This window comes from Macaca mulatta, chromosome 1 (genome assembly GCF_049350105.2).
Source record: "Macaca mulatta isolate MMU2019108-1 chromosome 1, T2T-MMU8v2.0, whole genome shotgun sequence".
Classification (NCBI taxonomy): Eukaryota; Metazoa; Chordata; class Mammalia; order Primates; family Cercopithecidae; genus Macaca; species Macaca mulatta.
Genome location: NC_133406.1, coordinates 82155578 through 82172093, shown reverse-complemented (window position 1 = coordinate 82172093; position 16516 = coordinate 82155578). Strand labels below are relative to the sequence as shown.

Sequence of the window (16516 nt, the reverse complement as noted above, 5' to 3'; positions counted from 1 at the left end):
CTCAGTTCTCACTCATCCTCCCCCACTTGCACACGCCCTACAGAGTAACATGCAGACTAAAACTCCACTGAGCAGCAGGGACTGCCAGCAGATCCTCTGCCACTGGGGCCAGGAGGGTGGCACGGAGCAGGGTCCTGGGGCCTGGCAGAGCAGAAGCCAAGGCTGAGCGAGGAAGGAGGGAAGACAGTAAATACGGAATGTGCTAGCTTCATCACTGTGCCTGAAGTCTTTTACATCCCACAGTTCTGGGACAAAGAGAAGTTACTGCGTGTGTGTGTGTGTGTGCGCGCGCGCGTGCGCGTGCGCGCTCACGCATGCACGTGCATATGTGTGCAAGGAATGGGAATGTGGCCCCAGGCCTGGTGACACACTGACAGCACTTCACTGCTGATTTTTTGGTTTATTTAATACTTAGCTGCCTTTGTTACAAAGGATTTTCATTCCTAAGAGATCCATTATTTTCAAAAGATTCATTCTCAAAAGATCATTATTGTTCAATATTCTATAAACCAAGATTCCTTAAAATAAGAAGGTTTGGGTCTCAGGAGCAATCTTTCCAACTGGGAGCAGGGGAGGGAGTATATTTCCAAAGTGGCAAAACAAAATGAAGCCTTTAAGCCAATCATTTCAAAAGAAGTAACCAAACTTTTAGTGCAATAGGTCACAGGGATCAAAGTACTACTTTCGGTTAAAGCTTTGGCTTGTTCAAAGGACTTTGCACTTCCAAATTTTTTGGGTAATCAACTGGCAGTTTACCAATTTTACTGAACACCAAGGGTTCATATGGTGTTGGTATAAACAGTAAATAAAATTAAAGTTTAGAATCTGCTCTACAAAGACAATGTTACTGAAAGGCATGAACAATATAAATAAAACGAAACAAGATCTTAGAGTCAAACAGACCTGAGTCTGAATTCCAACTCTGGCAGCTATGTAATCCTAGTCAAGTTACTCAATCTTTTTGAGCCCTAGTTTTCTTGTGGGTAAAATGGGGATAATTACACCTACCCTAGGGGTTTGATTTTCCTGTGAAAGTTAGAGGAGATAATATGTAAAAGTTTTCAGCATGACGCAAAAATAAGTGTTTACTAAATATTAGTTATCTTCCCTGTGAAAATAGAGAAAAGTAATATGCCATCATTGTGAAGTAACGTCACTCTGCAAATTTACAAACAACTTAACCAAAATGAAAAGGAAAATGTATTCAGGGTATCTACTGAGTACCCACTACATGTATATCACAATTCATGATATGGCAAAAAAGACTTTTTTTTTTTCCTTTTTGAGACAAGGTTTTGCTTTGTCAACGGTTGGAGTGCAGTGGCATGAACACAGCTCACTGAAGCCTTGACTTCCCGGGCTCAAACAGTCCTCCTATCTCAGCCTCCTGGACTACAGGCGTGCACTACCACACCTGGCTAATTTTTGTATTTTTTGTAGAGATAGAGTTTGGCCATGTTGCCTAGGCTCATAACCCACTTTTCAAAAGCTTACACTTGACCTGTCTCTCAAGAAAAGAAAGAAAGAAAGAGAGAAAGAGAGAAAGAAAGGAAGGAAGGAAGGAAGGAAGGAAGGAAGGAAGGAAGGAAGGAAGGAAGGAAGGAAAGAGAGAGACACAGAGGGAGGGAGGGAGGGAAAGGGGAAATAATAAAGAGCTTACACTCAAGTCAGGGAATAAAAATGTTCATATTAAACACACAGTGGCATAAAAGCCATACTTGCCCTCCATTGAGCACTTACAATGCACCAGGCATCATGCTGACTACCTCAGGAACAGGGTCTCATCTGATCCTCTAAACTGCCTAATGAGATAGTTATTGCAATTTCCCTCCATTTCCCAGACGAGAAAACTGAGGCCTAGTAAGGTTAAATTACTTACCCCAATGTCACAGAGTTAATATGTGGGCTTTGAACTCAAGCAGTCTGAATCTATAAGCAGCGGCATGCAAGGACCAGTTACAACTAAGTCACAGGAGAACCCAGAGAAAGATGAAGGTGGGGTTGGACTAGTGACACAGTACTCCTTGAAGGAATTGAGCTGGGCTCTAGAGGAAACATGGAAGGCAGGGGGGGACAGGAGGGGACAGGAGAGGAAGGGAGGGGAGGCAGGGGACAGGAGGGGAGGGGAGGGGACGGGACAGGAGGGGAGGGGGTCATGGGAGCAGCCTCTTGCTGAAGCCTCCAGAGGACCACAGGAGGAAAGGGGAACTTTCTTAGGGGGAGAGGAAATTGGAAGAGGAATCCCTTTACCAAATGTTGCTTGGAGCCCAGAATTTCAGCCAGTCTGCATAAGAATAACGTCCTACATTTTTAAAGAACACACCATAGTTTACAAAATGCTTGCACAAAACTGTCCTATTTGATGATGACAATGGGTAACATTTACTGAGAAATGTATCATAAACCAGGCACTACACTAGCTCATTCCAGCCTTAACAGGGTGCTAGGAAGTAGGTTGTAGTCTTGTGCCTCCCAGGTGAGAAAACAGAGGCCAAGGTCAGCTAACATGTGGCAACGGTAGGGTTTCAGGTTTGAACCCAGGTCTAACTCGGAAAGGCATCATCCATATAGTCCTCAAAACAACCTGTTTAAGTAAATAGGGCAAGTATTGTTTCCATTTTTCCGATGAAGAAACTGAGCCTCAAAGAGAGCAAGGAAATGAGTAACTTAACTCCACTAATAACTAAACCAGGTTTTGTGTCACCCAGTCCTCAAGTCCCCTCCACCCCACCTCCAAGTTTGCCTTCCCAGGCCTGAGGGCGTCTCTGTCCTGGCACCCCGCCCTCCTGGAGCAGCCAGAGGCCTCAGAGCCTGTGGTTGCTGTGGCCCACAGCACAGCGTGCCCGAGCCTGCAGGGCTGGGCCTGTTATTCCACAGTAGTTGGCACTCCCACGGCAATCCCTGCCAGAGGGCTGGGTCGGGTTTCCTGTCTATCTCCCTTGCCACAGCTGTGTTTTCAATAGGGAAGTCGCCTGCTGCCTCTCCTGGGGGAGGACCACACTCCACCTCCCCTTGCTAAACACCAGGCAGCCCTGTGCCGTTGCCAGGGTTGTGTGAGGATAAGATTAGGAGGGGACCCGCCCCTGTGCAGGCCTGAGCAGCTGGACAACCGCCCGTGCGACATGGGCTTCCCTGAGGCCCAGGCTGTCACCTCGGCTCTGGGAGGCCCTGTGGGGTTGCAGGCAGCAGCGACAGCCGTCCTGCTGCAGGGGAGCCACCTGGCTGTTTCGGAGTGAAAGTCCAGGCTGCCTGTGGGGTCAAACCAGGAGGAAGAAGGAAATAAGAGGGGGGAGGGTGACAGAGACAAGGGGAACGAAGACAGAATCAAGGGAGGAAAAGACAGAGAGGAATTAGGGCCAAAAGACCAACAAGGGAAGGAGACGTGGAACACTCTGGTCCTGGCTTTCCGCAAGTGCAGCACCCGTGCCTCAGGCTCTCCCTAGCTGATAGGAATTTTAATTACACAAAATTAAATTGTATATGACATTTAGTACATTGTGTTCTAAATAGTGTATTAGATTTGAATACAAAGTAAAGGCCATCTTCTTTCACATCCGCCTCCCAAAAGGGTGGTGACTTCATCCTAGCAGAAGTCTCCCAGGTTTCCTCCACCCCGGCCCCACCTCCCCCCTCCCTCCTGGGGGAGAGCTATTCGCCTTCCTCCTGCCCTTCTGGGGTTGGCACCCAGCTGTTTCTTCCCTCCTCCTCCTCCCTCACCCTCCAAAGCTCCGATCCCATCACCTTAGCCTGTGTTCCACCCCCTGTCAACTCACTGGCTTTCAACATCTCACCCTTCCCTCCACCTTTTATGTCTCTGGGCTCTGTTCCCCACTATTCATATGGTGTTTAAATCCACGGCTTCCTTTCAGAGGTTAGAGAAGGGATAAAAGCTTTCCTTTATGTTTGCCAGTGTTTAAATTGCTTCTGAAAACACCCAGTGGTGAAAACTATGAAAAGGGGACAGTCTTTTCAGCTGATTGTTTATGTAGAACTCGGCAGGGAATGTAAGCAGGGGGGTTGCTCAGTAATTATTGGACTCCGTTCCCCTGGCTCAGGCCCCGCCCTCCCTAACTCTAGAGGTGGAATAGCAGTCCACCTCCCTACGCTGCAGGTTAGGCTGGTGCAAGAGTGCCTAAACCAGGAGGAAGCCTGTTCGTTCTGCTCATGCAAGCCAGGAGGCTCTGGAAACAGGCAAAGTGGGTTTAGCCATAAAGAAATAGGCCAGCCTCCAAATAAAAGGCTTTCCGCTCTTGCTCCATGGCTGTGCCTTTCAGGAGAGCTGGGCTTTCGGCTCCGAAGGCTGCCCTTCTCCTCTCTCCTCCATGCTGTCCACATAGAGTCTCTACCATGAGATACTTGCCGCTGACCAGCTAGGTTCACAGAGATCATTTCGTGCTGCAATCTCACTCACGCCACTTACTTTATCCCAGTAGATGTTTGTTTCGGCCCCTAATTTCCATTCCCTCGGGCCAGTAAAGTGACTTGATTCCCTCTGTTTCTGAGGACTCCAAGAAAACAAGGGCTTCACTCTCTGGGAGCCGTAGCACTCTTGGGTTCTGCCCACAAATGGTATCCTCAGGGAAGACCCCTTTGGGCAAACCATTCCGAACAAGGCCCAGAGGCTCCTCTGCTCCCCTGCCCTCCCCACATTCTTCAGCACCTCCCTCCAGTTGCTCAGGAAGCCTCCAAATCCTCTGCCCCTCTACCCTACCTTCCTCTATCCTCCTCTCCAGAGAATCATCTCCAACAGGGACCCCTCTTCTAGGAAAGTAGCTGGTCACAAACAAATTTCTGTGTAAAGGCCGGGCACGGTGGCTCATGCCTGTAATCCTAGCACTTTGGGAGGCCGAGGCAGGTAGATTGCCTGAGCTCAAGAGTTCGAGACCAGCACGGGCAACACGGTAAAACCCTGTCTCTACTAAAACACAAAAAATTAGCTGGCCATGGCGGCACGCACCTATAATCCCAGCTACTCCAGAGGCTGAGACAGGAAAATCCCTTGAACCTGGGAGACAGAGGTTGCAATGAGCCGAGATCGCCCACTGCACTCCAGCCTGGGTGACAGAGTGAGACACCAGCTCCAAAAACAAAAAAAAATCTGTATAAAACATTATCATGATGAAGAACATGAACTCGGGTAAAAAAAAAAAAAAAATATATATATATATATATATATAATGTTCAAGCCTATGCTGCTGTCTGCTGAGCATGTGACCTTGGGCAATTCGCTTATATCACTCTAAACTCCAGGACCCTCATCTGTAAACCAGATACAATAATAATAGTACCTGCCTCATAGTGCTGTTGTCAAGATTAAATGAGATTAAATAAAATTATGAGAAGAATTCTTTACAAAGTGCCTTTCACCCAGTAAGCTGTCAGTCATGATATTATTATTGCCCCTGACCATTTATTCAACACTCTTAAACCCCTAAAATGAACAAAGTATGAATCCGCTTACCTCAAGGGTCTTTCTGTTCAATAGAGGAGTCAAATATACAAACAAGTGGACATAAAGCAAAGCAGAATTAGTAAATGCACATGAGATAGAAACATGATATGCTTTAGAGAATAGAGAGATGAAAAAAAAGATTACTCTTTCCAGAAGAACAGAAGAGGCACGGCAGTAGAGGAAGCCCATGAGCAAGGCTTTGAAGCATGAGCAGGGCTCTGATTAGTGGAAGCAGATGGTAGGTTCCAGGAAGTGGCAGAAGGGGAGGCATGGAGATGTGACGGTGCAGGGTGTGTGGAATGCACAGATGCCGGTTGCTTCCTCGGGTTTCAGCGCCCCTTCTTCCATCCCAGCAGCCCCAATGTCCACTCAGGCATCCACTGCATTGTGGGGAAAGTCTTGAGGTCAAGGGAAACTATGCAGCAGGTAGCCACTCAGCACATCCCAGCCCACTGGCGACTGGGGTTGGTGCTGGGGCAGAAAGATGTACATCAGAAACAAATCTACTCAGATTGAAGACCAGTCAGAAATGCTGGGGAAAAGTCATTCTTTTTTCTTTTTTTTCTTTGTCGAGATGGGGTCTCACTCCGTCGCCCAGCAGGTTAGAGTGCAGTGACACAATCTCACCTCACTGCAACCTCCGCCCCCTGAACTCAAGCCATCCTCCCTCCTCAGCCTCCCAAGCAGCTGGGACCACAGATGCATGCCACCAAGCCTGGCTATGTTTTTGCATTTTTGGTAGAGACAGGGTTTCATCATGTTGGCCAGACTGGTCTCCAACTCCTGAGTTCAAGCAATCTGCCTGCCTCGGCCTCCCAAAGTGCTGGGATTACAGGCATGAGCCATTGCACTGGCCAAGTCATTCTTTCTTTAGAGACATGAGATGAAGGGCTGCTGGCAACCCTTTTGGGACCATGAGAATCAGGAAGAAATTGTGGCCAGGCACAGTGGCTCAGTTTGTAATCGCAGCACTTTGGGAGACTGAGGTGGGAGGATCACTTGAGACCAGGAGTTCAAGACCAGTCTGGGCAACATAGGGAGACAATATCTCTACAAAATAAAAAAAAAGAAAAAAGAAAAATTGTTTTAATTAGTCAGGCATGATGGTGCAGGCCTGTAGTCCCAGCTACTAGGGAGGCTGAGGTGGGAGGATCACTTGAGCCCAAGAAGTCAAGGTGACAGTGAGCCATGATTGTACCACTACACTCCAGCCTAGGAGATACAGTAAGACTCTGTCTCAAAAAGAAAAAAGAAAAAGAAAAAAGAAAGAAAGGAATTAGATCCTTAGGGAATTGTTGAGCCTTACCCAAAGCCCCACTCTGACACTAGATTTCTTTTTCTTTTCTTTTTTTTTTTTTTTTTGTAGAGATAGGATGTCGCTATGTTGCCCAAGCTGGTCTCAAACTCCTGGCCTCAAGCGATCCTCCTGCCTTAGCCTCCCAAAGTGCTGGGATTACAGGCGTGAGCCACAGCGCCCAGTCAGCTGACTCTAGACTTCTTTTGTTCCAGAAGCAAATAAGGGCGTGTATTGTATAAGCCAGTTTGAGCTATGCTTTTCAGTTTCTTGATGTTCAAAAAATGACCCAAAATAGAGTTATAAAAAATTGAAAATAGAAAGGTATTAGAGGGTGAAATCATGAAAGGCTTTCCTTACCCCATTCTAAGGCATCAGACTTTATGTAGGCAGTGGGAAATCCCATTGAAAACTGTTGAGGAAGGAGGTGGCATGATCAAATCTGTTTTAGGAAATTAACTCTGATGGCAGGATAAATGATAGACTGGAAGGGAGAGGGATCAGAAGCAAAACAACAAAAACAACGATTGATTAGTCATGAGTCTGGGCTGGTAAAAGGACATTTTATCAAATATCTCCAGATGTCCACATGGCCTGGAGTAGGGAAGAGTAAGCAAGCAGAGATACCTATGGCAACCTCTCTTATCAGTACCAATGGCCTTCCCTTCACACTTAAGAGCTTAGTGCATACAGCAGAGAGTCCAAATCCTAATGCTATATTACAGTACCTCAGAAGACTACCCAGTTGTCTTAGAAGCTTCAAACAACAGGAAATTTTTAATTTTAAAGCAAAGTCAATTTTAATTTAAAAATTTAACTAAATTTAGTTAAATTTAACTAAAAATTAAATTAGTTAAATTTAATTTAGTTAAATTTAACTAAAAATTTAACATTTTTAAAAGGTGTGGAGTAGGATGCAACCCCAAAACAATAAGCTTTAACGGAGTGTCTTCACTCCCAAAAGTTTGTGAATCACTGATCTAAATCATGGCGCTCCCAGCACCCCTTCCTGGAGGGGGTGCCAGTCTTGGTATGGGTTCCCAGCCCCCTGGGGAGCTACCGGTGTGCTAAAGCTTTGCAGTGCCTGCGGCCAGGAAGAGGCTCCAGAGCTCCCAGAGCTCCCACCCTCAGATCCACGAAAAAGTGCGAATCTCTCCTGGAGCAATGTAAGTGTCTTGATTCCTCTTCCTGTCACCTTTCCCTGCTGCCCTTTCTGCTGCACTGTTGCAGCACTGGGCTGATGACGCCAGGGCAGCGAAGGTTCCTTGCCCCCCCGCTGCATCTTCCCCTGTGCTGAAGCAGTGCATGGTAACCTGGCTGCCTGCGTTCTGATGCATTCCCCGGTCTTTCCCACGGGCACACTCCCACCTGCATTCCAAACTGACTCTTTCATTTACATAATTCCAATAGCTTTCAATGCCAGCTTCCTGTTTTTGTAAACTCCTGTACAATTTTTTAGTTTCATAAGAAACAAGGGCCCCAGCTCACAATCACCCTCTACCAACATAATTTATCTGCATCAAAGAAGACAGGGAAGCTTCTGTCCATTGGTTTCCCTTCTTATTTGGAAATAGAAGCTTAAAAAACACCCAGTGGTTTCCAATCCAGAGCGTTGCATATAAGCTTTTGACCTCACTGGTTACTGGCTTCCTGTTAACCGAAAGAAGTTTCAAGCTGAGTCAGAGAAGAGAACCGGGCCCAGCAGTGATTCATTAGTGTTGCTAATGACACCCCTACCGCCACCACCATCACTGCTGCTTCTGCTGGGACTACAGGGGCCTCCATGTTAGCCTGATCCTAAGAGAGCAAGAAACTGAAGTCATTGTCCTGATTTTCTCTTGCAGATGGCATTGCAGTGGCAGCAGTGAGCACAGGCCAAGCAAGACTGGCCTTGAGATGAGGAGGCCAGATGGGCCCTGAATCAGGGTGGTTTCAGGATGCCCAGGAAGGCACTGCTGCTGCAGAATAACTTCCCCCTCTCCCTGCCCTCCCTTTGCACAGTGCCTGAAGATTTCTCCTCCCTCAGAGCTTTTCTGGTCTTCCCGTAAGATACAAATACAGCTTCAAAGGGCTGCTCATACCCTAATATGATTAATGTGATGAGCTCACTTTGGAAAATACTAATCACTTGAGAGATGCAGATGGAAGAGATGCTGAAATTATAACCCAAAAGACTACCAGGCCAGAAAAGAGAGGCAGGAAAGAGATGCAAGTGTCAACTACTTCTCAGTTTTGCCCAGATCCCGGCTTCACTGCAGGGTCATGGTCAGGAGCATCTGACCACAGTGCAGCCAGCAGTGCAGGAAGTGCTCAGCGCTCCTCAGCCATGACTCTAGTTTAGGGATTTCTCCCAGTGCCAAGATCCTCCTGAAGGGCTCCAACAAACAGCAACACACAAAAAAAGTTGTTTTAGAAATGCATCTATAACAACAAAGGGTTCCCAACCTGTCTTCTTGCAGCTAAGTCTGTCATATGCATTATCTTATCTAATCTTCATAGCAACCTAGGAAACATCACTTCTCCTGATTCTACAAATGAACGGTGAAGATGATGCCACAAGTAAATTTCTGACTTAAAATATCATATTCCATCACAGTATAATTGATTAATTCCTAGACTTTAAAAATCAACATATCATTCACATAACATAAAATCTATCATTTTTTAAAGTAAACATAAAATCTATCATTTGTTAAAGTATGCAGTTCAGTGGTTTTTAGTATATTCACTATGTTGTGCAAACATCACCTCTAGCTAATTCTAGAACATTTTCATCACCCCAGGAAGAAATCTTGTACCTATTAGCAGTCACTCTCAAGTCCTCCCTATGCCCCTCTCCCTGACAACCACTCATCTACTTTCTGTCTCTGTAGATTTGCCTATTTGAACATTTCATATTAATGGAATCATAAAATGTAGTTTTTTTGTGACTGGCTTCTTTCACCTCATGTTTTCAAGAGTCATCCATGTTGTAGCATATAATAGTACTTCATTCCTTTTTATGGCTGCATAATATTCCATTGTATGGATATACCACATTTTGTTTATCCATTCATCCATCAAAGAACACTTGAGTTGCTTCCCCCTTTCAGCTATTGTGAATAACACTGCTATGAACATTATTGCACAAGTTTTTGTGTGGACATATGTTTTCAATTACCTTGGGAATTCCTAGAGTTTTTATATATCTGAAAACACAGGTAAGTCTAAAAGAAATGAGTATCAGTTATTCAGCTATGGTATTGCATTCATTACAAGGTATTTATAACATGCCTGTTTTCAATAAGGATTTGCAGTATTCCCACCATGATATCCTATGCCACCTGTAGTACTGCACCTGTCACACTGAGTCTGTTTCCACAACTGCATGGAGTGCTCTTTGAGGGAAGGGACCCATCATATTCACTGTAAACAATTTCTTAAGTATAAGTCGCTACCTGTCTGTGAAGCAGCAGCACCTTCCTGGGCATACTGAAACCACCCTGATTCAGGGACCATCTGGCCTCCTCATCTCAAGGCCAGCCTTGCTTGGCCTGTGCTCATACTGCTACACCATCTGGAAGACAAAATCGGGATGATGGCTTCAGTTTCTTGCTCTTCTAGTATTAGGTTAACATGGAGGCCCCAGCAGCAGCAGCAGCTATGGTGGTAGCAGGAGGGGTGTCATCAGCAACACTAGTTAGCTGGGCCAGAGCTGAATGGATTGGAGTTGACATCTGCCCACAGGACAGCAAGCAGCACAGAAAGTGCTCAGACATGAAAGTTCTCCCCACAGGCTCCTCAGGCAAGAATGGATCAATTAGACCCTCCTTCTCAAGTGGATGGTGGTTGGGAGAAGCCAAGAGACACAAGAGAGGAGGCAGCAAGCAGCAGCCCTGAGGAAGCGGAAGTTCTGGGGTACTGAGAATGATATGTAGTTGTTCAGTAACTGCTGGGCTGGCAGAGAGGCTGAGACAACAAATTCATGCAGCTGGGAGGACAAGGGGCTGAGTCTCTGCCACTACATGAGATCTTGAATAATTTTTCACTTCCCAGATTATGTTCCACTCAACATGAAAAGAGCATATCTTACTGCTTAGTTGCACTCTCTCTGCCTATGGATAGCTCATAGATGTCTTTTTCATTGTTGTGTTTTGTAGAGATGGGGTCTCACTGTGTTCACAGACTGATCTCAAACTCTTGGCCTCAAGGGTTCCTCTCGCCTCGGTCTCCCAAAGTGATGGGATTACAGGAGTGAGCCATGATGCCCACGCTCAGCCCGCTCCTCTTGCCCAGAGAGTTTGCACGTGGACTGCTGCTCCCTTGAACCCCTCCTCCAGTCACTTCTCTCCAATAGCAAATGCTGTTCCCCTGGTGAATGCCCATTCCTCCTGGGATCTCAGCTCAGCATCACTTCCTCCAGGAGGACCCCTTGGAGCAGTAAAAGCCTCTCCTCTAAGCCCTCACAGCTGCATCAGTGGCTTTGTGACACCACTGCTGTAACTGCATCTATAGAATGATTACTTCATTCATATTGACTCCCAGCTACACTAACACTCCATTAAGGTAGAGACTATTTTGGCTCAGCTTTGTATCCCAGCACCTAGCCTGACACCTAGCAGGGCAATAAATATTTGAGGAACAAATGAATTCATTATTTTTTTTCAAGGAAGGAAACAAGTCCAATTTTTAAGTAGTTACGGATACAGGACCTTCACATTGATCTCATAGTAAAAAATCAGAGTGGACTGACAAAATTCAAGGCATATTCAAGGCATGTCCTGGGACCCTTTCCTTCTGCCATAGGAAGGACAGTACCTTGGCATGGGAGAGAAGGGGGTTGGGATCAGGACTGGGCTCACTGTGTGAGGTAGTCTCAAGTCCTTACGTGAGGAGGCTCATTGAACAGCCAAAAAATTGATGAGTCTCAGGTAGGGGTCTCAGGAAGGTCTCCCCTGCCCACCACAGGAACTACTCTCACTATGGGGCAGGTCTAACAGGCCTCTACGGCATGAACTGGTAGAGTGTGGGTGTGTGCATGTGTGCATGCATGTATGTGTATGTGTGTGTGTGTTTGTCCTGTACTACAGATTCAGGTAAGGAGCAATGTGTGGGGCTCAGGTGCAGCCCCTGAATAGGGGAAAGTGGAGGGAGGCAGAGAGGGCAGAAGAAAGCAAGCCACTTTGAACACATCCCTCCAAAAACATCCAAGAGAGTTTAGCGTAATAATCTGATTTTGTGAGACAAAGATCCAGAGGGGGTTGGGCATGAGTCCAGTTCCGAATCAATCTGGTGGGTACCTCAGGGCCCCAAAATACTCTCTTTACCAGGACCTGACCTGGGCCACCTGTTATTGGAGCTGTGGAAGCTGGAATCCAGTTCTGATTAGGGCAGAATCCCAAAGAGGTCTTTAAGATAAAGTGGCTGCGAAAGGAACCCCAAAAGAACCATAGGAGTTAAACTACAGAAACCAGTATTTAGTACCATCAAGCTGGTTATTACACAGCTTCAGCCACACGCAAAGGTTTGGCAGGAATGTGAATTCAAAAATCAGGACTGTCAGGCAGCAGGCTTGATACATCAGTTACTACTTCTAGTCTCCCCTATTATCCTCCCCTTCCTGCTTTCAAGATGCAGGCTGAGGAGGAACCCAAGATGTGGCACTGATTTCTGCCTGACATACATTCTCTGGGCCTACTGGCCTGACAGCGTTAGAACGACACAGGGATAAATCAAGAGGAACCGGCATGCTGAGAAAGATGTCAGCAGAATTAGTTAATTCTACTCCCTTGGACTAGATAGCACGTTGAGAGGCTCTGTGATTCCTGAAATCCTGTATGAAAATGATATGAGATCTAATGTTTCAAGGTTCTTTTAGTCAATTTTATCAATAAGCGATGTGAAATACCAGCACTGCTGATAAAATATTCAGAAATTATATTACCACAGCTTTTGACCTGACATCTGTGATAAGACATATTTAAAAATCAGCTCTGGTGGCTTTTAAGACTAAAAGACTGAAAGACATTATTACTGATTTTGCAGTTAATTTGAAGAACCACATCTGATCTTACATTGTCCTTTCTCATCAGATCAATACCTTCAAGTTTATTGTCTGTTAAAATGCTGCAGTACTGCAGCAAATTTACATACCCAATTGGTTCTGTGGCAGTGATAAGCACAAAGCGGTGTTAATGACGGGACTCTGGCCTGTCCTTTGCAGACCGGAGAGGAAATTATTGAGTCTCCTCCAGGTGCATGAGAGGAGAGAGGAATCACACTCTCTCCCCTGCCATTCTCCTCACCTCCAACCTACACACACAGCTTGATTCCTGCTTTTGTTTCTTTGTTTCTCCCATGTGCTTTTGGGAGTACCACTGAATGAGAGTGACCTGAATTATCTACAAGATGTGCTAAAAGCAAATCATCCCCAAATTCCAATATTTTTTACTGTAACTGAAACAAGTCACTTTGATAAACCTTGCAACTCATTCGGACGTTTCAACTTTGTGCTCTGCTCTGTACTGGAAATCACCCGCTCCCCTTTCTGCCACTCCCAGGTGTTCACTTTTCATAATTTTTGCTAACAGCAATCATATCCCTTCCTTGAGCCCTCAGGGTAGACTGAAACTAGATTTAAAGAAGCACATCAGTTCTCCCTACCCCACTCCCAAAATATGTATATAAACACACATGTAAGCACACACACACACATGTTCAGAGCTCCAGGTAGGTTTCCCTGACCTTTTGGTTTGCTAAGGACAACTTTAAAAGCCAAAAAATGACTTGCAAACTTCCTTTATGTTCTGCAAATAAAAATTTCCGCGTGTATATTACACAAATCAGTCACCTACCCTACTTACCCACCATATCAAGTTTATATACAAAGACTAGCCAAATAACTTCCAACAAATGGATTTCTTTAAAAAAATAAAAAGAAAAAGAAGGAAAATTTTGTTTCTGGGCTTAAAGTACCTTTGTCAACTGGTGACAAATAAAACAAGATTTCAAGGGATGATTAAAGGCCCTGAGGTCAATGCCCTCACTCTCCAGGGAAATTGTTAACTAAATCCTTATAAATGGATTCGATGTCTCACTATCCTCCATTCTGATATTGTTGGTGATTATAATAAAATAGCCAAAGTCATTCAGTCTTACCATCAACAGATGGTGCCTGCTTTTCTCTCATACTTGCCTAAAGGCCTCTGTTACAAACTCAGAAATAAAATGGGAACTTTTTGAAGAAATGTCAAAAAAAGACGCAATAAAAACTGTAATAGGTACTCAGCTATGGTTATTACAGCAAATAGACTCGGAGCACAGGCTTTTGAGCAGGAGCTGACGTTACCACAGACACCTGTGAGTCTATACTGGGGGCTCAGGACTTTCAGGATGTCTAGCACAGAAAGAGATGACTTCAAGAAAGCAGACTGCCGACCCCAAGATCAGCAAAATAAAACCTTCTTATGAAAAGTCTTTGTATATATGTTAAACTAGAAGATTGAAAGGAAAAACTTCAAAAAATAATGATTCTGTAGGATATATTAATAGATTTTATCTACAAACTACCCAAAACCATGGCCACAATGGTTAAATATTATTCAAAGTGCTTTTATTCAGTTCCTTTACCTTTATGATCATGTAGTTATTTACTTAGGCTCAATAAAAATCCATCCTCTTTCCTGTAAGATTAAACTGAATAAATCAAATTTGCAACAATAACCAAGACCCAAATCTCATTTAATTAAGTATGACAAGCCACTTTTAAGGAACAAGGACTATGCTTTACAGGTTGGGGAGGAATGCCTACACGCAGTGATGTGTTGGTAAGTGTTTAACAACCAGCTCTGCAAAAGAAAAAAACGCACTGCATTGTCTCATTTGCCAATTTCTGTGGTATAAATATTCCTGTCACGGCCAATTTTAACATGACATCACTGAATGTGGAGTTGAGAAGACATGAAATAGCACACCATTGTAAAGTATTTCCACCATAAAGATGCAATATTCAAGTTGAATGATGAAGAATCATTAAATAAATACAATAGATGCAGAGAGGCCAGGCACAGCAGCAGCTCATGCCCACAGTCCCAGCACTTTGAGAGGCCAAGATAAGAGGATCGTTTGAGGCCAGGAGTTCAAGACCAGTCTCTGAGCAATATAGTGAGACTTTGTCTCTAAAAAATAAAAATAAAGTAAATAAATGGGCCAGGTGCAGTGGCTCATGCCTGTAATCCCAGCACTCTGGGAGGCCGAGGTGGGCGGATCATTTGAGGTCAGGAGTTCGAGACCAGCCTGGGCAACGTGGTGAAACCCCGTCTCTACTAAAAAATACAAAAATTAGCCAGGCATCATGGTGGGCACCTGTAGTCCCCCACTACTCAGGAGGCTGAGGCAGGAGAATTGCTTGAATCCGGGAGGCAGAGGTTGCAGTGAGCTGAGATTGTGCCACTGCACTCCAGCCTGGGTGACAGAATAAGAATCAGTCTCAAAAAAAATAAATAAATAAATAATAAAGTAAATAAATGAATTTATTTAATAGATGCAGATAAGCTTAAGAGCATAGATAAAAATAAACTGCCATACAATAATTAGTAAGAGATAGGTTTTCAGTATTTATTGCCATTGTTTTAAACATAATTTATTTAATTGTAAATCATAAAGTTTAGTATCTAATAAGGGCCATGTTTAACAAACAGCTTACAAAATTCCTATAAATTTAACAATCAGTTCTTGCAAGCCAGTATGAGCCAGTTCCAGCACACCATTCCCAGAAAACTGTCCTGAAACCTATTCTATGGTTTATGGAATATCAGCTTTACAGATAGTAAAGAATTGCCTAGCAAGTTAGGAAAATGACTAATTTGGAGGAGTCTCACACAAACAAAACCTCACAGAAGCAAACTGGACGTTTTTTGTTCCTCAGCTCAGGAAATACACTAATAAGGGCCTGTTAAAGCAAACTAAATACGGCCTGAGAAGGACTCCACATTTCTGTATTTGAGTCCTTGTGGATGAACTGTAACCTTGTAACAGGTAGACAAGATTGAGAACCTAATTTAGGAGTATGCACCTGTAACAATAGCTGAATCTTAGCCAATCCCAGTGGCCATATTCAACCACTCATAGACTGCTAAGTGTTCAAGTAAGGCAAACGCCAACTCATAGCCAGTCCAGCTGTTTCTGTACCTCATTGCCAATTTCTATATGTCATTTCCCTTTTTTTTGTCTTAAATTTGTTCTGACCATGAGGCATCTATGGAGTCTCTCTGAATCTGCTGTGATTCTGGGAGTTGCCCGATTTGCAAATCATTCATTGCTCAATTAAACTCCTTTAAATTTAATTTGGTTGAAGTTTCTCTTTTAACAGGCCATAAAATAATCTGACACATAAAAGTACATTACAGATATGGAGGATTTACAAGTTAAGTCTCAAACCAGAAGGCTCTGTTTTTTGAAGTCTGTAACAAGGATGTATTGGTGTATTAACATCTCTTATACATGATGTAATTAAAACAAAATTTCAAAAGAGTTATATGGAATCAGAAAAATCTCAAAACAATTTAGGAGGTCAAATCTGCATGCTAGAAAAGAACTTGACCATAAAGAAAAACTGTGAAAACACAAATACCCTGCTGTGCCGCATCCCATGGGGGAGTAGAGGGAGAAAACTACTTTGCACCCAGAGACAAAACAAAACACAAAAACCAGGATTACTCTGTATAATTCTAGTTTCCAAAATATGAAACCCTGAACCATTCCTATGGTGACTCCCCAACGAAAACATCTCT

General features: G+C 44.3%; 1 protein-coding gene across 3 annotated transcripts in view; it reads right to left on the bottom strand.

The window, feature by feature from the left end:
• CNIH3 (cornichon family AMPA receptor auxiliary protein 3) overlaps nt 1-16516 on the bottom strand; it is a 333831-nt gene that overhangs the window by 259739 nt on the left and 57576 nt on the right. Inside the window, exon 2 of one of the 3 annotated variants that reach the window (XM_077938597.1) lies at nt 10184-10302. The exons of the other annotated variants lie outside the window; for them this stretch is intronic. Coding sequence (XP_077794723.1) covers nt 10184-10216 — 33 coding nt within the window. The 5' untranslated portion in view covers nt 10217-10302. The remainder of the gene's footprint in view (nt 1-10183; nt 10303-16516) is intronic. 3 annotated transcript variants of the gene reach the window in all.